Genomic DNA, 24,448 nt, shown 5'->3' with positions numbered 1-24,448 from the left:
GAACTCACCCATTCTGTTGTCCTTCCACAGTAACAATCCAATGTCGACACAGCAAACTGCAACAAAACGACATCCGGATTTCTTTGGAACTGGAGGAAATATGCCGTATTCTTTCTAGAAGTAAAAGTGACACTGGAAATGGGCACGCTCTGAGGAAAGACATTTGGGATGCAGATGAAAATTCCCTACCTGACTATCTAATTGACCAGATGTTTCATGTGGTAGAGCTACCGAAGCACAGGTAGGGAATAAGCTGAAGAAGGGAGGGGTGGACAGCAATTAGATCTCATTCCTCAGTTTTTGCACTGAACAGTGTATGAGACATAGACAGGGCAGAAAGGATCAATTGTCATAGCTGAAAAATCAGTTCCAGCATTAAGTTTCCTTTTTAACATGATTTTTTTCTTACAAATACCTTTGCACTGTGTCTTTTTCCCTTGCTTAAAACAACTATGCGATGACTCTTCATTAATGCAGTAGCCGTACCTGAAAACCAGAAACTAAACTGGATTAGACAACAGAAAACAGAACAAGGAAAGTAGACTTCATTTGCATTGATACCTCTATGTACCTGAGCTGCTTGGTATGATCTCTGAGCAATTCCTTGGAACAACAACAAAAAAAAAATCAGAAAGCTTTTGAAGGCAAAACTTTTATAGTTTAGAAAGCTCTTTACAAGGCCAACTGCTTGCAAATAATTTTACTAGTACTTAAAATTACTGGCTCCTTGAAGAAAACAATGTCTTCTTAGTTAATTGGTCTCTATAGAAGAAACATCAGGTTTAGGGGGAAAGCGTGTTTCATGGGAGTGATCAGTTATTAATACAAATGAAAACTCTGAAAAATGTAAATTACTGAATAGAACGTGCTCTAAAGTTGTTTGTGGGAATGAAACTTGTTTGTGCCATTCCCAGAGAAGCGCAAGGACCCCAGCATACTGAAATATTTATAAAGAATGAGACACTCCAAGGATTCCTACCCTGCTTTGAAGACCAGCCAGTGCCTGGTAGCTGTGGCGATATTTCAAATTGTTTACCATATCAGTAACAGATAAAAGAGATTTAAAATAAACCGGTGTCCAACCAAACAAGTGCTTGCACTGCAATCAGGAGCGAGTCGGGCGTCTCTGCGGCAGAGGCTGTGCTGCCCCAGCCGCGCGGCAGGGCTGGGCCAGCCGAGCCCCGGCCTGGGGGCAGCCCACGGGGCCGGAGGCCTTTTCCTGCAGGATGGTCCCCGCCAGCTTCGCCGAGCCCAAGGCACAGTGGGGCCACTGGGGAGGCTCGGCTGGCACAGCCCCGCCGGGCAGGCAGAGGGGTCGGTCGCACTTGTTTTGTATGGCTGAGCCCGCAAAACACTACACAAAATTCCCAGCCAGAGAAACCCACCTTGTAGCATGAGCACTTGTTTAAGACAGATGCATGCACCACCTGCAAGGTGCTGCCCGCTGCAAACTTTCCAGGTGATGGCTGTGAAGATCACCATCTTACACCATTCTAGCGGTGCCAGAGGCTTGGTACCCTGTTCCAGGAGCCGGACTTTGAACAATCTTTCTCATACCGTGTCCATAGTACGCAGCTGGCATTTTTTTTCAACTGGTGAAATGCATCTATTTAGCCTGTGTAATGTCACAAGGTATGATTTCAGCTGTGTAAGCCAGTAATGATACATTTGAGGCACAATCATCAGCATCCAGTGACAAGCTACTGAGAATACCTGACAGTTTAGGGAGTTAAAAAATGCCTTTGTGATGAGCCAAAAATGAGTTTTGCCAGCAGCAACACTGTTAGATAGTTTGCTTTTCTCACATATGTTCAGTTTAATAATTAGTCTCTTTTTTTTGGTGCACATCTTGTTTTTCCCTAAGTGCCACCTAGATTTTTTCACTTTGAAGTTAATTACTAACGAGCAATGGATAGGAGAGCAGAAATTACCATGGGTAGCATTTCCAAAACCATAAAATTATCCATTTTGATTGTTTTGTTTCCTACCAAAGTTCCACCTGCTCAGATTACAGGCATACCCATGTTTTGAAGTACGCAAATGGTACACCTTTAACAGCAGTAGAGCAGTTCTCTGAAGCTGAAATTGCCGTATTCAACTCAATTCCATATCTGGTTCAAGTCCTCTGACCATTTTAGAAATCAGTTGCCCTAAAGGAGGCAGACACGTGAACAGCAATGCAATGTCCCAGGCACAAACCCGGCTCACGTCACACCACGGCCGTGTTGTACCAACGAGCTGCCTGTGGCACTGCCAGCGTGCAAAACAAGCGAGGGAAAAGGTGAGTGTGTGGGCAGGGGGAAACCATCCGGTACCTGGCGGGGGGTGAGCTGTCAGGACGGGGTAAGGGCTGTTTCCTTACCACAGATCAAACCTCGCCTGTATCTATCCTGTAAATAAAGCTGTCAGAAAGAAGCATGAGAGAAAACAGATGATCTCATCAATATGATATGAGCTCAGAAATTATGGAGTGTTCTTGGGAAATTTGGGGTTTTTTCCTATCAGTATATAAAACCAGAGTATTTGCAGTGTGGGTTTTTTTAGAGCAATACAAGAACTTGCATGAGTTGGCATGTTCCTAACCAAAGGACTCATTTCCCCCATTGTTAAACTCATACACACAAGTGCCATTTATACATATTTTAAGTATTTTAAATAATAAATTGTCAGCTTTCCGGTTCCTTGCAATCACTACTGCATTGCTCATCTGGGACTTCCCTGATGCCCCACGTCTTCTGCAGCCCAAGAGTGCCTTGGGAGTTTAGCTGCCTCTTGGTTACCAACTCTTGCCTTCTTTTCTAAAAGGCTGAAGTGGATCTAGTTAAGTCGTTTGCTGCTGCTGCAAACTCATACTGCCACTTAATCATCTTCAGCATGCTCTGAATACCGGATTTCTTTAAAGAAAGCTTCTACCCACAAGGAAAGAACCCCCCCTCCTGGCTGAAAGGTTGGGAGTGGAGGCTGGTGGCTGGTGAGAGGCTGCACCAAGAGGAGAAACCTGCTTCAGAGGCTGCTGCCAGCCCTGAGGACTGCCTGTGGCAGCGCTGCCCGGGGCACTCAGCCATCCCACCTCCGCATCGCCCTCCCATCGCTCAGCACACGCTTTAGAGCAGCCCCTCGAAAGGAAGCGCTCGGGCAGGACCAGAGCCTGGCGGAGACCTGTCCCTTGGGCAGGGCTGCTCGGGGCTCCTGCGTGGCTGCAGCTCCCTTAACATGACACAGAGCCAGCGCTGGAGTGGGCACCCCACTCCTGGTGCTCTTGATTTGCAGAGCAAGAGTACTATTTAAGAGTATTTTGAGATGCTCTGCAGATCACTCCGGCACTTGCCTATGACAAATGAATCAAACCTCTTACCTCTCGCATTTTCATCCTGTGCTCAGTAAAGCAGCTAAATAAGCCAGTGTGGTCCATGACCGGCCCAAGTACAGCCTTCCTTTTAATCCTGGCCCTTCCAGGGAATCCCTGCCAAAGCAAATCCCTGCACTCCTCCCTCTGCCTTTGTTCATCTGTAACACGAATTGCAACCCATGTGTATGAACATGCATTTGTAAAGGGCTTTGGTATGGTCATGCTCACAAGCCACAGGCATTTGCTTTGCATGATACAGTTTTAGTGGCACAAATATTCAACCCAACATTAGTCACTCAGTTAGAAAGCAGCGATAAGTACTGAAGACCAGGCCCTACCTGACTGGCAAGTATTATTCTTACAATGAAATCATCTGCAAAAATTCAAGGAACTACACAGACTGGTACAGGGTTTTTTATAGACCCAAGTAAATGTGCAGGTGTACATATGTATGCAGAAAAACGAAACGTCTGGAGAAGGTCTTTAGCATGAATTTAAATTCTGAACACTTCACATACCAGGTGTATGCAACTGTAGAGTATGTAAAGACCAATTATCTATTTACTGCACTTTTTTTATATTGAACAACACTGAAAATGTCTTGGTCCAGTGAATAAGCCACTTCTGATTTTATGGGCATTTCCTGGTTAAAAGGAAAAGACCATTGCTGAATGGTCAAAAGTCAAATATGTGCTTTTAAGCAAAAATTGCATATCTTGCACAGAATAAACATTTCAGCTGCACCACTCAGGATCACTTGATGCAATGCTTTCCTTTAAACTGCTGAGGACTGTAAAGCTATTATTAGTCGTCTTTGTCTACTTTTCTCTTCCAAAGCACTTCCTAGTATCCAGACTGAAAATACAAACGCAACCATCTTTAGTACAGGAGGGAACAAAGATGAATTACTTGATCACATTTAAATTTCCTACCCCATGTATATTGATCTTAAGTGACTTGCTTACAGTAACAATCCCCTCAAAATCCTGCTCATTCAGTTCCATTTCCCGATCTGAAAACACAGCAATAGTCCCCCTGTGTAGGGGTAGAGCATCCTGCAGCCCACCGAGCAACGCCTGCCAGGCTGCTGCACACCCAGCCCTGGACGCCGCGGCCTGGCAGGGTCTCAGGGAGCCCTCGGAGGTGCACGAGAGCTGAAAGGGAGACTCCGGCAGCAGAGATCCGCAGCCAGCACTGGGCTGAAACCGCTTTACACTGACCACCCCTCCTGCAGTTTCAGCACAGACTCCGTGGGCCCAGGGAGTTACTCCTGACTGACACCAGCAAAAGCAAAAGGCCAGGCTTTATTAATTTAAAAATATGAGTTATAATTGTTCTGATTTAACAATTTTCAACAACATTTCAAAGTCCCAAGAACACCCTGAAGTGTGGTCAGCAACAAGCCTGGATCCCCGAGGAGAGAGAAGCCCGGGGCAGCCATGTACACTGGAGGGCTCACTTGCCTGTAACGTGGGGTGGAGGCAGCCCCCCAAGCTAAAAACCCCTGTGTGAGGCCACCACTCCCCCCCATGATCCTCCTCTTCCACATCTCTGCTGAACACCCCCAGATGCTCTTACCAGAATCAAAGCATTAATGTGCGCAAGTGCCCTATGCACAGCAATGAAGACACAGCCTAACTCACAGTGAAGAGTCTGCAGTTCAGAAAGGCGAATGACACACAGAAAAATGCAGTCAGTACATAGACACAGATACAGTCAAACATGGGCACTCTGTACAGAAAAACTTCTTGTCCTATGGAAACACGTACAGCACAGCTATCCTCAGCCCTCCCTCCCACCAGCCAGGAGAAGCAAGCAATGCCTGGGGGAAGAGGGGAGGTTCAGCCAGTCCAACATTTCTCTGTTTTGGGAAAAACAAGCATGACAGCTGCGAAACAATCCATGCAGTTATTGTCTTCGTAACTATGAAGGAGTGCTGTTTCCTGGGCTGGCAAATACAGGCTTGTTTCATTTGTCTGCTGCACACTGAGAAGCTGCTCAAGTAAAACGTGACAGATGGTTGTGGTACTCGTGGAGTAAAATAAAGGTGTGAACATCCCAACCAGCGCAAATCTACAGGGATTTGTGTAAATGTTGCAGGACACAGCACTGAAGGCGCTGCAGAAAAAGCTTAGAGGAGAGTTTCTTCCCCATCCTGGGGCTGTACCGAGGGCACAACTGCGTCCGGGTTTACATCCTATGAAACAACGAGAAAAACATTAGCTTTACAGAAAACATGATAAACCTTGAGCTACTGAGATACTGCTGTAACAGATTTCCTACAAGTAGATGCCAGAGTAACCAGAGAAGCTGAGTGCTGCCATTGACCTGGAGCATCAGAGCCAGCGGTGCTGCCGAGGCTCACCCGCTGCCACCAGTGCCAGGCAGAGGAGCAGCACACACTGGGTGGTGGGAGCCGCTCCGCACGGCCGGGGCTGTAAGCGTTAGCACCAGAGCAAAGATATTTGCAACAAGATTTTGGGAACAGGAAAGAATGCAGAAGCTACCACCCAAACGGATTTAACATCCATTACCCCAGCTACCAGCAGCAGATACTGAAGGGATGTATAAGAAACAGGATGAAGTGGTGCATCCTCTGCTTCTGACCGGGACCTGTCTGGGGACACGAACAGGCATGGGGAGCAGTGGCCGACCCACGCAGGACTCACCTCATGGGGACGGCAGCTTCTCTCGCCCATGTCAGCAGCTCTCGGGGCATCTGGGCTCTCTCCAACAGGACTGTGCTTCCTCTGCTCCCTGACCCCAGAAGCACTCCGTGCACTGTCCGAGACACCCGCTATCTCCCTCTCTCTTGTGGTTTCATAGAGGCCTGACTGTTGCCCCTCGGCTTTCACTCCCTCCTGCTCTGTCCCCTCCTGTGGCCCATCCTTGCCCCTCACTGTCCCTGTCCCAGGAGCTGCCAGCTGCAGCTGGGTACCCGAGCACAGCCTCTCACCTCCTGTGGACCCTCTCCCCCTCGGCTCTGCTCCCCCATCCCCACATGTAGGGGTGCTCGGGGAGGTTTCTGCTATCAGCTGCTCCTCAAGGGACATCACTCCACGTGATTCTCCATGTCGTGGGGACAGCAGACGTGCTGTGCCCCACTCACACTCCGCCTCGCCCTGGCCCTTGGCCCCCACCGGCCCCCTTCCCTCACACCCCAGCACTGCCTCCTGGTTCACCCCTTGCCCGCAGGCCATGGCTCCATCAGCCACCTCTTCCCTGTCCCTTCCAGGCTCCCCGGCTGCCCTCCTTCCCTCGGCCGACACCCCCTCTGCCTCTGCCGCCCCTGTCCCACTCTGACCCCCCCCCACTGCTCCTGTCACCCCATCCTGTGCCACCGCCCCATCGCCCAGCCCGCCATCCCCAGCCACTGCCACCTCCTGCCCTACCGCCTCCCCCACCAGCACCGGCTCTCCTGCCGCCCCCTCAGCCAGAGCCCCTCGCCCAGCCTGGCCGCCCACCACAGCAACGGCCACCACCCCTGCCTCCCCTGCCCTGCTCACACACAGCCCCAGGGCAGGCAGCGCTGCTTCATCCACCACCCCCTCACCAGGAGGCCTCTCCTTCCCTCTCTCTTTAGCACACTCCAGAGATCCCTCCATCCCAGCTGCCAGCTCCCTTGGACCTGCTGCTCCACCTATGACCTCCTCTCCACCTCCTGACTCTGCTCTGGCTATCTCCGCAGATACTCCCATCGCCCCTCCACCAGGTTTTTCTTCCATTGGACCCTCTGTCTTTGTTTTGCTGCCTAGAGATGGGTTTCCACTAAAAAGTGCTTCTGCTGAGCCCTCCTCCTCCTCTGCTGTTGTGGTCTCCTCCAAATGGGATGACCCTTCACTTATGGGACCCCCCCCAGCATCCACCAGTGCATCTAATCCAGGTGCTACTTGCAATGTGGGATCCTTGCCAGGCTCCACAGACCCCTCCACTGTGTCCTCTGCTCTCAGGAGAGAGCTCCCTTCTACCTCTGATGCCTTGCCTGTTTCAGATGTTGCTGCTCCTATGGCAGCTTCCCCCATCTCCATCTGCTCTTCCCCTGATGCTTTCAGCTGGGAAAACTCATTTGGCTTTACAAAGTCGTCTCGTCCAGGCATCGCTTCTCCTGTGCAAACACTCATATCCCCTAATGTTTCCAGGAGAGCCCCAGGCTTCTCCACAGCCTCCTCCCCTTCAGAAACAGCTTCGTCTACAGACTCTTCTCCTTCAGGGCCAACTACCCTGGCAATCCCTTCTTCTGCCAAGCTAGCATCCTCCACAGCCTCCTCTCCCTCAGACACAGCACCCACCACAACACCCTTCCCTGCAAAACATCCCTCCTCCATGGCCTCCTCTGCCTCAGGCACCGTCTCACCCACCACCTCCTTCACCGGAGGCCCTGTTGCTCCCACAGCATCCTTTGCCTCAGAGGCTTCCTCTGCAGCCTCTTCTCCCTCAGAGACCTCCCCAGCCACCTCCTCCCCCTCAGACACTGCTCTGTCTGCCTCCCTGCCCAGCAGTGCCCCTGCCAGCTCATCTCCCCCAGGGGCCTGCTCTCCCAGTGCTGCCTCACTCTCCGTCCCCTCCATCAGAACTTCCTGCTCCCTGGATGCCACCTCTGCGCCAGACTCCATTCCCTTCCCTGCCCCCTTTCCTTTGGGATCATCTTCTGCCATGGCACTCTCCTCAGATGCAGATTCCTCCACTGCATGCTGACCCTCTGCCTGCAGCACAGCCACTGCGTCTTCCTTGGGCAGCAAATCTCCCGCCCATGCCATTTCTTCTCCTGCCTCTTCGGTGCGAGTATCTCCTCCCTCAGCAACAAAATCTTCCTTCTCAAGTGCTTGTCTCTCCCCTGCCATCTGCCCTTCTCGTACCACTTGTTCTGCTGCCTTCTGCACATCAAGTGTTCTTGTTCCTTCTGCCAAGAAAGCTCCATCTGGTGCTATTAAGAAATAATCAAAACATTAGTTTTATTGAGAACTGTGTTAGTGTTAAGGCTGTTTTACAGGGTTGTTATTATTAAAGATGCTATCTCTCTCAAGCAATGAAGGGACATCAGCATGGGGATGAGAAGAAAACTTGCTGTGATGCTTCTCATCACACACCTGTGCTCTGACTATGTTTCTAGTGCTGCCATTCTGGCATCTGGCATAACTAATTTAAGCAAAAATGTTGATGCATGACCAGATTTCAACTCTGACAGTTCTGCCTGCCCTGTCTACTCTCCCTCCTTCCCTCACCTGCCTAGCAGGGAGCTCAGGTGTGTGTATGAAATAGATATAAGCTTGACAGTAACATTCAAAAATTCAGAAATAGGTGGTAAATTGCTCATGTAAAATATGCACACACAGGAAGAAGAATACTCAGCTGGTCATGTAAAATGGATAATTGGTTCCCATGGATTCTGTAATTACACCAGGGGAATAATACAGGGTCAATTCCTGCCCCCTGGGAATTTAACAGCAATGACCTCATTGAATTTGGTGCTCCAGGACCTGTTCCTGGCCAGGCACCCCCAGCAGTCTGTGCTACTGCACCGGTGTTTTGTACAAACGTGGCAGGTTCCTGTTCTTTAGAAAATTAGAAGTTTTGTGCCACTGAAAGGAGCAAGGAGCAATGTCTTTCCCAAGCTACTCTTTCTCAAACTGGGCAAAGGCTGTCTTGCCCCAAATCATCTCCAACTGTTTCTGACTTATTTTACCATCTTGCACTACTGCTGCACTCCACAATTACTGCTTTTTGCTGCCTGCTTGGCAACTGCCTGTGCAACTAGACCCCATCTCTGGAATGGCAGCCAGAGAAGACTCCAGGTGACAAACAGGCCTGGAGGACACCATTTGTCCAGCCCGCCTCTGCCAGCAGAGTGGAGCTTGTGTCTGGTTTCCCACAACCCTTCCGCTGGCCTTGCTGCTCCCCACTGCCACTCTGCCCTTCCTGTCCTTCAGAGCTGGACCTGATTCACTCAGGGGGCAGGTCTGCTGCAGAGGAAAGCAGAAGCTCAAGCAGCTGCAGACATTAAAGGAAGAGAAGAAGAAAGGACAGGCTAAGAGAGTTTCCAGAGAGAGAATGGAGGTTGGGGAAGGAGAGGAGAAAGCACAGCAGGTTGTTTCCTCCCACGAGACCACACATCACCTGAATGCTAGACCACACTTTAAAATTAAAAACACTGCATTTTGCAATACAAGAAATCATGCCTTCATCCAAGATGCATCTTGCACCAAGTTTGTTGCTTATGTTTACTACTAGCTTTCTGTCCCTTATATTTTAAAATTTTTCTTCTTTTATACATATACACATATATATTAATCAGTTTTATCAATCACTGTCATATTTTTACAGCACTCACACTGAAAATCCTACCTCCTGAATCAGGCCCACTATCAAATCAGTAACATGTAATCATTTAAAAAATTTCTACTGGAAGTTTTGGTACAAAATGAAATAAAACATCCCAAACTGTCAGCCCAACTCAGAGTTAAATATTACTGTCTCCACAAAAGTATAGTGTCTGAACTGTCGAGCTGCTAATATTGGACTGAGTCTAATGTAATGGATTTTGCCAGTCCCTGTAAAATAGATGCTTTGTTCACTTTGTCTAAAAGAAACCAAATCCTATGATGTTGGGCGTGGTATAGTCTACATGTTTACCTGCTTCATTAGCAGAGAGAGGAGTTAATTTACTCTGGCTGCTGCTTACAAAGTATTCCCTTTTGTAAAGTGAGGTCTTGCATTGGGTAGGAATGATAATGGCAACTGTGAAGTTGTTTCAGCATTAAAGTATTCAAAATGAGGCACCGTGCGAACCTGAGAAGTTAACAACTAGGGAAGACCACCTGCCTGGGAAGCAAACATGTTTCAGCCCTGACTGGGAGGGACAATTGACACAGAAGTCAGGCTGCCCAGGAACCACATGTTCTCTATCCTGGTCTATGCATCAGAAACATAGATCCTTGTGAAGGCCAACGCACGAAGACTACTGGACTTTGAAATTAAATGTTATAGACAGTTGTTTGCCGTCAGCTGATGAGACCAAGGCAGAAGGAATCTCATCTGAGAAAGACTTACCGAGAAAAAGACAATTACTGAGAGACCAGAGATGAGAAGGAATCTCCAGCCTCCCATATACACCTTCTGGATGAAAGACAACAAACCTTAAAAGACTATATTCTTAGACTACATAGAGGAAGATCAAAAGGCTCCCAGCTGACCAGAAAAAAACTTAAAACACCCTGGATTAACGTGCCAAAGCACAAGACAGTGCAGAACTAGCAATTTAAAAACAATATATATGACCCGTTCCTGCCAGCTGTTAGACTTACGAGGATGGAAGAAGGAAACATAAGAGCAACAGTGCAGATTGAGGTCAGTTTTAACCTCTGGTTTTCCTCTCTTTTCAGACTCATTGCTACCTTGGAGTAGAATCTTAACATTTACTTTCACTACGACTCATTGCTGCAGCAGGATGGCTGGCTTTAATACCCCCTGTATAATACACAAGGCTCTTCTGCCAAGAAGATCAAGTCTCCAGCAATAAACTGCTAGGGTTGCAAGGACCAGAAACATTCTTGGAGGGAACCAAGATCAAGCTGAAATTTCCTCACTGCCAATTATGCCAACTGCTAACAGGGAGATGAGTTTGGGAGACAAACAGGGTACAGCATGGAGACCAAGTCTGCAGTTCAGCTTCATTCCTAGCCTGTCAGTCCCATACTGCCTGTCTTGACAATGCATTTCCCAAGGAGGCTCCACGCTACCTGGAAGCAAAGGGGAACTCATTAGATTCCTGCTTTCCACAGCTATTGTCTTGACTGGCAAACAGTTTATTCATGGCCCAGATTCTTTACCTAGGACCAATATAACTGCCAAAAAAGCATTAATTATACATGACTACAGAAGCCAGCTAGCCATCACCCAATTTTTTTACAAGTTAGGAAAGAAAAGAGCACAAGGAGGGTTTGATAGCCTAGAAAGGAAAGGGAAAGGGCAAACACTTCTATAGAAAGACTTCAGATGAATAAGATTTAATCCATGTCCCTGATTGACAGCCAACCTCACCTTCATTGGCATCATGCCTTGTACTTGTTATGTTCTCTTCTTCCTCATCTGCACAGGAATCACTTGGTTCAGGTTCAGAATCCACATGATGATCATCTCCAATTGCCTTTGCTATTTCCTCCTGGACTGGTTTGCAATCTTCAAAAACTATCACAAAGTTACAAAAGAGGAACCAAGAAAAAGAAACCATTAAAAAGCAAAAGGGGAGTAGAAGTCATCCAGCTATCTATCTCAGCTTCGTTTAAAATTTGAAATGTTAGGGCGGACCCAATTGGAGCCCTGTAAAATCTTCACCAGCAATATTTTTTTTAAGTAAGTAGATTAAAACCAAATGAAGACAATCATTAAAAATCCAAGGGAAAATTCATGGAGGAACATCTAGTGAAACAAAGAGCGGCAATCTTCCACAACATTTTCACGAAACAGTGAGATTGCTTTTGTCAGGCAGTCTGAGGGGGGTTCAACATACAAGCAACAACATTGTTTTATAGACATAAAATTGTTATTGTTCTATGAATACTTTAAAAAAAAAAAAAAAAAAATCTATGTTAAGCTCCCAACTACAGTTCTGAGGATTCCTCAATTCCCCAAACTAACATAAGTGACTGAAGACCTATGCTTATCTGTAAATATGTGGGGAAGTATTTTCTGCTCTGTAAATGCAATGATTGTGATGCTTCACAGTCAAGTCATACATTTGACATTATTGTTAAGATTGTGCTATCAGTTCCATTTTTGCTTTATGACTTGCTGGATGATTATGTGAATGGCTTTCAAGCTAGTAATACTGAACAACTTCCTTATGAGCAGTATTCCAGCTATGTACACAGTCCGATCCCTTCAGCATCTCTGAGAGCTCTTCCCTTCTGCAACCCAGGCTTCTCCCTTCAAGTTCCACCAGTTTTCTGTATCTTTCCTTTTCTGTTGCAGTTATTGGCTTAGTCTTTTACAGAAAGAGCTTGCTAGTTTGCCACTGGTATGGATTGACAGCATAAAATCAAATCTCGCACTTGGTTTTACGGCCAAATGGCCTCTATTGCTGGTATACTGTGTCCATTAGGAACCACAGACCTTCAGGTACATCTCTGAAACAGCTGCCTGCTTTTGTTTGTGTTACAACTGTTAGTGTGAGACTTGATTAATTCCTGTTGCTGCTTGGACGGTGCCAGTGGTCGTATGTTTCAGACTGCTCCTCTGCAGCTTGGAACAATCAAGGGAGTAACTCAGTCAATTGCTCATACTCGATACTCTTTCAATTCTTATGAGACTGATTTTTTTATACACGTAGCTGTGTGCATGGGATTTAATCTGCCTGCTGCTTCAGAGTCAGTCAGGGCACTGAAAGGTCCAGGAGTGGGAGCTGTTCCCACTGGCTTGAAGTGAGGAGAAAACACTGTCTTCCCTGCCACAACCTTGCACTCTTCTCTTCCCAAATCCCTACCTCTCTTGTGCCAATGCACACCCTGTGCTCTCTCACGTTTTTCCTATGAGGTTGTTTTTTTCTACACTGTTGATTCTGTCTTTCTACTCGCCCTTGTATGTGTTATTTTTCTTCTTTCTTTCACTTTTGTTTTTATTTTTTCTTCTTCTTCCTCCTACTTCATGCTTACACCCATCCTTCCTACCCCATCAGTACCCTGAACCCACACAGCTCTGAACAGAAATGTGAGAAAATTTTTAAAAGACCATTTCAGTCTACAGTACAAAAGGCACTTGCTCAGCATGAACGCCTCTTTGCCTATACCACAGGTCCTAAAGGGCAGTGATGGCTTCACTCCTTGCTGTCACATTTCACCTGGGTGAAGCACTAAGATCTGCTCTGCAAGGAACCATGAAAGTTAAGCAGGGAAGGTCCCAGGAGAGCATTTATGAGGTTCCTCCTGGGACCCAAGATCCTGACAAAGGTCTCTGTGCAACAGTGCACAACCTGCTTGAATCATTCTGACATTTCAGCTCTGCAGAGAAGACAAGAAGCTTTCCACTCCCGGACTTCCCTCAGCTGCCTCACGCAGAGCTACAGGCAGCACTTTCTTCGACTTGCTGAAATACCAAGTGCTTGGCTAGGTATGGCGCATATATTTTACTTTGACCTGATTATAGGCCTGACGTCTGACTAGCTGGCAGTTCCCATTCTTTGCAGTTTACTGCCTGTGTAACATTTGACAAAAGGGAATTGACAGTCTATCAAAACACAGAGCCCAGGGAAGGATGACAAACACTGCTCACAATAATTCTCTCCCTTGGGATCAGCAATATCTCCTTGTCACAGAGAGCACAGCAAAATCAGAAAACGCGCAGCAGGAGCCCATCCCAGGTACTTCCATACTCCTGACAGATCCTGTCACACCACTGGTTGTGATTTGCCCAGACTCAGCCTGCAACTGAACAAACCCAGAGGAGCATTTTGCACCTTTTGCTTTCTTCAGCATATACAATTTTCTCTGATAAATTAGTCCTGCACTGTTAATGACAGCACTGGTTAGGAGAAATCCTGTCATGAGCAGAGCCTGATGGGTCTTATCAGGGCAAAACCAAAACAGTGCTACATCAGTCTCATATAAATGCAGGCTGTATGGCTGGTGAGAATGACCAGCCCTACAGAAAAGTTTGTGTGAAAAAATCAGGGAGGCCCAAGAACAGACTGAGAACCAATTCTGCAGTTGCAGTAAAGGACTGAGCTCTTTCAGCCCCCTGGGTGCCTCTGAAGGCTTTTAGCCCTCAGCCTTTTGGAGGACTGGAGTAGTGGGAGTTGTAACCATCTGGTATTTCTTTTAAGACTATAGACATCCTTAAATTTTTTAATTAGAATCTTTATCATGGCAGCAACTGTGCTAACTGCCTAGAAGAAGCTAAGACTCCCATGTGATATTTGTTACCCCACAATATTCCTTTAACATGCTCATTGTATCTCAAAAAGGGTATTATCTTTTTCTTTCATTGCTCTACACACAGTTTCTTGGCAATTCTTTATTTACGATGAATTTTACCTAGACAACTCCCATGTAGATGGGGAAAAATCTGTATGCGATTTAGGAAGTCGTTCCTATCTGTAATTTTATGATTCAATGATTTTTCTTGTCCTTCCTTGATCTGCACTGTCCCTGAATCTCAGGTAGTCTCCTGGCAGCAGAGATGATGCAGAACTTGACTCAGAAGTAAACGCTGTTACCTACATAATATTTAGACAAGCTATCTATATCTGATAGAGGATCTCTGTTCAGACCTGGAGCCATGAAACCACATGTGTTGAATGTAAGCACACAGGAATTTATGCTAATAAAGAGCAACGCTATTGTCTTAGGCTAACTCAGTACCAGATTACTAGCTTGACACATTCAATTGCTCTTTCCTTAGTTTTGTATTACAGCACAATATTCTGTCCTATAGGTTTTTAAAGTTCATTCTTCTTCAGTAGTCCTTACTCAACTCATCTGAGCCTAGTGGTGAAGGTGCTTAAATTGAAGTTTCTTTCATACAAGTGAAGAGAGGGGTTCCAGAAGCAAACATCTTGGAAGACTTCAGCATTATTCAATGAATAGTATGTTACTGTCTTTACTGTCTCAATTCTGAATGCATAACAAAGCAAAAGCAATGCACAAGACAGTCAAAGTAACCCAGCAGCAACAGACCTGCAAAGCATTAAGCACCAGCATTCAAATCGTTTATTCCACACACGGCTATCTTAGATAGATGCACTGCAATGCACAGAGAGCAACAGAAACAGAACCAAAAATTTCTATTAAAATAAAGGAAAAGCATTTTACATTCCACTGCAAATCCAGCACACAGAAAGACAACTGGTGATTTCATGTACCATGGCTTGTGGCTCTCCTTTACACCAGCACCAGTGCAGATGACTTCTTTTATACTGCCTGATTTAACAGCATTCAAGACATTTCCCCCATGACCTGGACGGCATTGCAAAGTCATTTTTTCCCATTCCCCAGATATAATAATGCAAAGCCTTCCCCATGTGGCCAACCTTTTATTAACTGCCTGTTATCCATAAACTTAAGGTTGAAACTGCAAGATGCCCATTTTATCAACAGTAAAAACAAGGTGTCACACAACTAACTGATTTGCTCCTTGCCAACAAATCCATCACAGAGTGAAGCAACACAACGATGGATCAACTGATATACTTTTGATCTTCATCTGCTGCACAGTGACTCACATGGTAATTTTTGATGTTCTTTTTGAATCTAGTATTTTGACATTATAAACAGAGTACCCCAATCTGGCATACAGATTCTCCTATAGGTAAATAAATCACATTTGGATTTTATAATAATGGCATGATATGTGAAACCCAACTACTGGAGTAAAAAAGAATAGCCAAAGCCTTACACTGGAAACACTAGAAAAGAAATAATAAACCAAGGTTACATTCTGTGTGGTTATTCAGCTCACAGCAGTACAGAGTATTCTAGTAGCTTGAAAACAGTCCAGCAACTGCATTCCCCATGCTGCACCATGACTTAATATAAAGGCAACCACAGCAACACCTGCGTGCACTAGTCACACACAGTTGTGCAGAGGGACTGTACTCACCACCTTCTTCATTGCTCTGAGGAGACGCTTCGTTGCTATCCTCCACTTCTGTCATATTGCTTTCCAAAGGCACTAGAAGACTTTCCTGCACATCATCCCTCCTGGTACTTGCATTCTTTGCTCCATCTTCCCCGGTGTTACTTTCTACTGACCCAGCCTGTTTGAGTTTCCCATTAACTTCAGGACTTTGATGCTGTATTGCCATTATATTGTCATTTTCATGAAAAATTCCGGTATCTTCCCTTGCTGTTAGATCTTCTGTTTTTGCCTTTTCTGCTTCATCTATTCCTTCCTTTTCCAGTGCAAAAGTTTCCTGGTTTTCCTCCATTCTGAGCAGTTTATTCTCCCCGTTCTCATCTCTATATTGTGCATGTGCTGCATTATCAGATGCCCTTTTGATATGATACTCCTCTTTGCCCTTAATATTGTCTTTCGTCGTTTCAGCATGAGAGTCATCTTCACTGCTACACTGAGTACTGATGGATGAGAGAGGGTGCGCAGGCCTCCTATCTAGAAATAGCAAACATAATTTGGTTCTAGTATTTGTCACTAAAACATCTGCATTCATTGGCCACTAGTTCCCTTTGCTACGCACAAAGGGACAGACACTCATCTGATATCAATCTCTGAATTACACCATCTGAGGATATCGTGACAAAATTCCAGTAAGTGTAATAGAAGAACATTGCCCAGATGTGCCAAAGTGTTAAAATCAAAGCCATTTAACATATTTTTTCTGATAATGGAAATGAACCAGATTAGCTCCATCAATCACACAGAAATACACCTCCAAAAACTTCTCTAAATATGACTCAGAAAGGTTTTAGGATAGTTTCTTGAGCTCCATTTCATAAAAGATTTCAACCATAGCAACAGTCCTTTAGTGCACTCCTGTTATCTCTATGAATATGATAAAGATCTCCAAAATCATATGTAAACCATTCAAGTTGAACTGGAGATGAAGTTCACTGTCTCCTCTAAAAAAAACATACAGGGACCATCATATGAAATTCATAAATGGAAAATTTGAGAGGGGGGGAAAAAAAAAGCAATAATGCTTCATCTAACATTTAGCTGAACGGCAGAACTTACTCTACACAGCATTGCTGGTGTCCAAAGTTCACATGGGTTCAAGAAGAGATTAGTCAAACTCAAAGAAGAAAAATCCAGTTAGGCCTAACAAGTAAAAGGGACAACCCTTGACACCAGCTAATTACAGCGGTTGGAAGACACAGTGGGGAAGCAGAACAGTATTCTTGCCCTTTTCTTATATTTTTCCTAGGCATCCGCTGCTGGCCAAAGGCCAGAGGTAGAATTTGGACCCACGGTCTGTCCCTGAACAGCTATTCTCAGAGCCACAGAAGCCCATCTGTGTCGCACTATTTCTTCCTGCAGCCACAATCTTCCAGCAGCCTCTATGCTGCTTCTTCCTCTGTGGACATGAGGAAGGCTCATTGCAATTTTTTGGAGTATTTTAAATTGTCCTTTTCATCTGCAATGTATTACAAAAACTTTGCAGGACTGCTTTTAAAAAAAACCTCAAATATGGAAGCTAAAATTTCCCTAAAATATATCAACTAATCCCACTAGTTTTAAAACAAGAACAAAGAAGGTGTGTTTGAATGGAAACTGCAATTCTAAATTAATGGACTGCCTTGTATAGATGCCAGACTATCAATTCAAGAAAACGCCTTAATTTTCCTTAGAAGTAGCAAAGGAAAAGGAACAAAGTGCAACTCCACCTCCCAGAACGCGTTAGTGGTGGTGTGAGGAAGCTGCCTGCCTCTCTGGGGAAGTTATTCAGGCATACGTTCATTCTAACTTTGACATCTTCCCAGGGATTGGCAGCAAGGATAATGAGTGGTACCAAACGCGAGGTGGATGTCCATCCTCTAGGATCTCTACTGCAACAGATTTCAGGCACAAATTACTGGACAGCCACCACCTGGTAATGACTCTCAGTCACTTCCAGTCTTCACTGGACTTGCACCTGTGCTCTAACGGTAGGTATGTTTAGACTCCCAGAAAACATCATCACTCCTAAAGACACTTATAAGAATATAAACAAGCAAGTTCAGAGACAGAACAACTCAAACATGCAGTTTACATATTGTACTATGGGAAATGTCAGCGATTCTTTTTCCAATTTATCTGCAGGCTTATGGTCCACAAGGATTTGAATGCCAAGGTCTCTCTTACATGCTTATTATTTATGTCTGATTCATAATATTGCATGCAGAAGTAACATCTTTGGCACCTCAGTTATCTGGATATTATTCTAAAACTCTATATGCTGGCTGAACTGACCCAAGGGCCCTAATGAATTCAGACACTCTTGAACAAGTGTAATGATACACTGAACTAAGATGAGACAAAATCTGTCCACAGCATGTACTCATAAAAATCCAGATCCCATTACTATTAGCATGTTAGTTCTATTATAGCAGCACTCACAGGTTACAAGTGGATTAGTGTATTGTTTACTGAAACACAAAAACATAGTGTCTATGCCCAAAAGCTTCCTACCCAAAATCTTGGTCTACCAACACTAACAAACATGCTTAACTGAAATCAAGTCAGTTCTTGACAACAAAATAAAAACAAAAAGAAGAAAAAAAAACAACAAGGCTGGAAGCAGGACTTTCCTAAATGTTTTAGCTGAACACATTCTGCTGGCCACCTAGCTGTGTATGTACATACCACAGAGGAGCAGAGTGACTTCAGGGGTCTGAGTGGCCATGGAAATTAACAGCAGCCACAGGTGTTCAACAACTTTGTAAATGAAATCACTTCCTTATGTGCCAAAAGACAAACTCAAGAGCTGAACTGTAGGTAACAGATCTAAAAACCAACACAGCTCTGTTATCCTCTGCAAGCCAAGAGAAAGTGAGTTTACTATCACTAGCATGATGCCCCAGTAACGCTTCCCACAAAGACCCATTTTACCAGCTCGAACTAGCAAATGTCCATGATGACTGACTCCAGGAGACATGTGAATAACAGATTCACAGTTTTAACCTTGACATCTCTAACTGCAGAGATCAAGTCACGGGGCATTTGTATAACTGAGGGCTTGACAACTCACACTCAGTTGTAAGCCTTGCCAGTCCAGAAGGCAACACAGTTTTAAAGCAAGGGGCTTCAGGCTACGAGATACAATAGCTAAGTAACTCCCAAAACAGTTTTCATGGGCTTAACATTATTTAATGAAGATGAGACCTAGAAACAGTATATATAGATGGCAGTAGGGCTACTTTGAATGCACACTATGATACATCTACACTACCAAAGAGGGAAGGACCAAGGTTTGATTTGCTGTAATCTGTTACAACTCCAGGATCGCACATCCACATCCTATCGCAGCTGGCAATGAAATTCATGCTAGCTCCCAGCCCTCGTCGTGCACTCCACGTGAACAGCATTAGACGCTGGAGAATCTTGCATGCACACTGCAAAGGGGCCTCAACCTCGATTCTGTCACACAGAAAAGAGCATTGAGGACATCAGTGGTGCATTTTTGTGTTCTGTGCTTGACTCCGTGAGTAGATGCAAAACAAAACTGCACCTAAAATGAACTTATCTTGTGGACTAAATTGCTGATGTAGTAACACCCTATTTATGCTAGGCCTGTCACCAATACCAGACTCTGCAAGGTGCACTATGGAGCATTGAACTTTACACCTCAGCAGGGCCTTGCATTCAATATTGAAAAATACATAGTCACAGAATTTCACACAAATTAGGCACTCGTGGAAGGGAGAAGAGGGAGAATTCCTTCTCTAACTGTGGCTTCCACTCATGTGCCATCCATATGCCAGAACTGTAATCCATGCAGAACAGCATGTTCAGAAAAACATGTTCTACAAAGAAATCTTACAACCACAGTTTAAAGAATCCCACTCAGAGTACCACTCCTCCACCATTAGAAAATTCAAGGGACTGAGGAAGGGACTTCATTTACAGACATTTCCCCTGAGACAATATATTAATTTCCAGACCTCTCTGTCACAACTAGATACATTAGGGAAGCAGCAATTCAGGTAAGTGAAAAAGAGGTGGATATTAAAGAGGTGTATGGATTCACTTATAAGAGAAAAACTTCGTAGGATTTGGGAAAATGATGACTCAGACAGGGGATATGCTGTCTTGGAGAATTTGTAAATGTAAACATAAAGAAGGGGAAAGAACTGCTTAAGGATGTGCAAAAAGGCAAAACTAAAAACAATGGAGTTGAGTTAAAGAAAAACCTTTGTAATAATGAATATCCAGAAAAATCTTCCACTGTTGAGACCTATTAGGCACTTTAATAATCTCCTAATAAAATGGAACTAGTAGTTGCTACTAAAGTTGCTTGAAATATTTCCACATGGACTATTTTCAGAGAGTAAGGGTCCTTCATTCAAACAGAAAGCTCTTCTTGTCCTCAAAATTACCAACGAATTCTTATTTTTTGTAAATTTATTATTACATCTCAGTTGGCAAAAGCCCACATCTTTTTTATCCCTTCTCTCCACGGTGGTGGGGAAAAAAAAAAGTACAAAAAGTACAAACTCCTCCTACGATGAATTTCCTATTCATGCAGAAGGAAATGCCCCGCACCAGTTTGGGTTCCACTGTTTACTGCTCGTAAACACATCCTGTGCAAGCGCAACGGAGTAGATACCAACTGGTTTCTGAATTCTTCTACCACCCCGAGCATAGAAATCTCTGAAGATTAATCACTACAGCCAGCACAGAAAGATCATCCCGACCTTCAAACTTAAATGCAAACTCCCTAGAAATCCAAAATTCCAGTGATCTGAAATGTCACCCAAAGCTAGCAGTAACCTTAAAACATCCTTACCTAATGTTACAGTCTACCGTTTACTAGTGCTAAATAAGGACTGCAGAACTCCTTCAGGCTTCCTGCCCTGAGAAGAGAAATGTTGTAAGCACTGCTCCTCTTGTTGACAGTCATTTACACCTACAGGGAGCAGTCACACAGAGCTCAAAGTACAGAACAAATGCATTCACAATATAACCAACGATCACAAAAAAGGCTTTTCTACCAGTATCCCTAGCTCCTAATCCATGCCTCTTCCGTTATTCATTGTACTTACATATTTAGACTTCTAAAAGCCCCTCAAGGTCCCCATCCAGTATTTGGGTAAGCACTCCTTACACTAAAATACCAAACGTCGAATTAGAATATTACCTGTCTCTTCCTTACATCCTCAGCAAACACAACAGGGAAAATGAAGTAAAGCCAGCTTCTCTGCCTCCTTTCTCCAAAAGTCACGGAGAAGAGGTTAAGAAGTTACAGCTCACGTGGGCCAAAGGCAAAACTGACTCCAAGTAGTAAGCTTCTCAAGAAGCACTTCTGAAAACAGCTTCCCTTATTTCCACGGAGGCAAGGCTGCTCAGCACCAGACACCCATCGCCCACTGCTGATTGCCAAATGAGATGCAAGTAATAACTGATGAACACTCTATTAATGTGCTGATGTAAAAGACAGAGGCAGCAAATCAGGCTGCTAAGAAAGAAGATTAAACCTGTCTTATTTAAAACCACAGAGAATGTAAATGATTTAAACGCCATGTCCTGAGCTAGTGCAGTAAAGGCGAACAAAGCAAGCCATCAAGCCATAGCAAATACAAATTGAAAAACATTAGCAGTGCCTGCCAGCTGATCGGTAAGGAGCCCCTGCCTAGATGACTAGCTGTTTTACACTGTTAGCTGCTGATGTTAAATGTCCACATTTCAAGATTTGGTGGCTTCGCAACAGCCTTTTCTCCTCATCATAGAAAAAATGACATTGAATTAGTAAGTTTTGGTGCATGCAGCAGTATTACATCCTAGTACAAACAAAGGTGACTAAGGGTGGCCCTTAAACGAAGGCCTTAATGCATAGGTAGCCATGAAAGGCCCTTACAGTCACCTGTTCCTTTCCACCTATGCACACATATGCATCCACACACTTTCAAGTGATCATCAAACACTGGTAGACCTTGAAAAGCAGCTAACGAAAGTCACAAAAAAGTTCATAATGCCACACACTAACAAGCAGAAAAGAATGCTTAATTGTACTGATTATTCATGAATCACAAGCTATTTCTGATTATCATGAGAAAACAAAAATTAGAGAATCTTTTTGATTACTGCAATGATTTTATAAGCAAGGGTATTTCAAACCCGATTTTAATTTCTGTTGGATTTTATACTTTCTATAAAAAGACTGTATCTTTCTTGCAGCTGCAACCTTTTCACAAACAGCTGTATTACCTTTGTTTAATTCACCTAGAAATACAAATGTGAAAGTAATGCTTCCATTTAACTTGAGAAACAGTTTGCACCATAGGACTGTCAAATGTAAGGAAGATAAAGTAGTTAATTTTACAACAGCAGTAAATGGAGAAATTCTGGTACATTATGACAAGCAAGAGGCACATAGGTCAGCTCAGGATCTAACAAAGCCATAGAGGAGAAATAAAACACTGTGCCAGAAGGAAGAGGCAGTTCACTTTTGGGGTATTCCCCACATGGTGGATGGAATTCTATTGTTTGTCTAATAAATGATAAATTCCCTGCAAGTTTTCTGTGGGATTATTTATGAGGATGCACAGCTTGGATTGCATGAAGGCCAATAGTTAAAACACTAGACATTAAGCTGATCCAAAAAACTGAATGACAGAAAATGCTACTGATTCTACAAAAATTTATTCCAGAACAGTTTAACCTTTCTGAATTAATAATAATGGTGTTGGACACTTCACTGCACACTTTTGCACCTACATTTGGATCAAGAATCACAGACTATCTCACTGACCCAGACTCTTACTCATTCACAGCCAGACTTGAACAAGGACCCTCAAAAACTGCCTAACTGCTGCAAGTAAAATGGACAGCTGAGCTGATGGCGTTTCCTCCCTGAGCCAGGACAGAGCCAGTGACGTACCAGAGGACAAAGCTGAGGTTCTGATTGTTCAGGGCCATTAAAGACAGCACTTCTAAAATACAAGGTGGTACTTTGGGGTTCCTGGTGACTTCTCAGATAAAAGCGCATGTCCTCAGCAGGTGTAAGTGGTCATAGCTTCTCGGATGTCAGTGACCACTGACATGAAGTGCTGATCTACCCCAAGTATTTAGAGCTAATTTGCTGACTGGCTCCATCTCCATTTCTGCAACTAAATAGTTCAGCAATGTCTGCTGTGAGTTGGCACACACATTGCCAGTGGGTTTGGCTGTATTTCAGTGACAGATGGTAGGATTAATAAGAACAGATAAAATAGCTATATTTTACCAATTCAGTAGGAATTGCATGGTTTTTCCTATGTAGACTCACCATACATACTGGACATGCACAAAATGTAGAACATGCATCAGGTCAACTTCTCTAAGCTTCATTATGAAAAAAACTAACCTTGTTTATCATCTTCTGAGTCACTGTCAGAATATCCATCACTTTCATCTTTTTCACTGTCAGAGGCCTGCAGTGCCTTCTGTGATGAGTTTTTACTCTCCTTTTCATAGTCTAAATTATGTTTTTTATCATCTGAGGATGACTTTGACATTCCATTCATTTGATCACCAGTCTGTCCCTCTTCATTAACTTCATCTGCTTCAAAATCTTCATCATACTCTAAAATAAAAGAATCATACTGTGAGACAGGAAACAGAATTCAAAACTAATAAAGTTCTTTTTAAGCAGACGGAGGTTAACTTCATTAATCTCCTTTTGCCTTTGCATTTGCTCAGTCTTTTTAAAGCCATGAGAGAATCTAAGACCACAGATAGGAATCATAAGAGCACATTATCATAAAAAAGCTTCATATTCTTCACAGAGTAGCAAAAATGCAATAAAGCTACTGAATGATGCATCAAGTATGATTAATACATTAAAAACAAAACAAACAAAATCATTAGCCACTGAAAGGACTAGAAAAATTAAGAGCTGGGCAAACTCAGAAATAAAATGCAAGACAGTCTCATTAGAGGAGAAAAACTTGTTGCAATGAAAAAAAAATAAAAGCAATAGAGAAAGCTGGAGAAAGGTAATATAGCACAAAGTTAAGGTAAATGTGGATTAACATGGCTAAGTAGCAAAGAAGTGGCTTACAAACTAAATGAATTAATTAAATCCAGCCAAAGGGTGCTGCGGAGGAACATTCTGTTATCACACTGTTCTAATATGCTCGTTCAGATCCCCAGTGAAATCCTAGTACAAATGAAGCTTATGGCAGAATTACCATCCTTACATCAACATGGTCTGGATTTCATCCCAGGCTACTAGCTTGACAAGCTGTAACATTTGATAGATAACTTTGCTCAGATCTATAGGTAAAGACTGTCTTCATGCATATGCATTAAAGAATCCTTCCCTGCCAGCCAAGGCTGCACTATTTAAAATCCCAGGCACCAGCATGCACAGTGATGTCAGTGATTTCCATTTAAAATTCAGTAATTCCACTGCTACCACTAGCTCACTGCACATGCAGCAGAGAGGCCAAACCTAACTTGTGAAGGAGAGCTGTC

General features: G+C 44.1%; 1 protein-coding gene across 1 annotated transcript in view; it reads right to left on the bottom strand.

Moving 5' to 3' along the window:
• Window positions 1-5,480: 5,480 nt before the first annotated feature.
• Window positions 5,481-24,448, bottom strand: part of ERICH3 (glutamate rich 3) — a gene marked incomplete at both ends in the record, with an annotated part of 44,292 nt that continues 25,324 nt past the window's right edge. Inside the window, 6 exons of the mRNA XM_082314300.1 lie at window positions 5,481-5,546; window positions 5,884-5,966; window positions 6,903-8,273; window positions 11,387-11,533; window positions 15,938-16,447; window positions 23,337-23,555. Coding sequence (XP_082170426.1) covers window positions 5,481-5,546; window positions 5,884-5,966; window positions 6,903-8,273; window positions 11,387-11,533; window positions 15,938-16,447; window positions 23,337-23,555 — 2,396 coding nt within the window. The remainder of the gene's footprint in view (window positions 5,547-5,883; window positions 5,967-6,902; window positions 8,274-11,386; window positions 11,534-15,937; window positions 16,448-23,336; window positions 23,556-24,448) is intronic.

The sequence above is a fragment of the Platalea leucorodia genome (assembly GCF_965183815.1).
Source record: "Platalea leucorodia genome assembly, chromosome: 5".
NCBI lineage: Eukaryota > Metazoa > Chordata > Aves > Pelecaniformes > Threskiornithidae > Platalea > Platalea leucorodia.
This window is presented reverse-complemented; position numbering and strand designations above follow the sequence as displayed.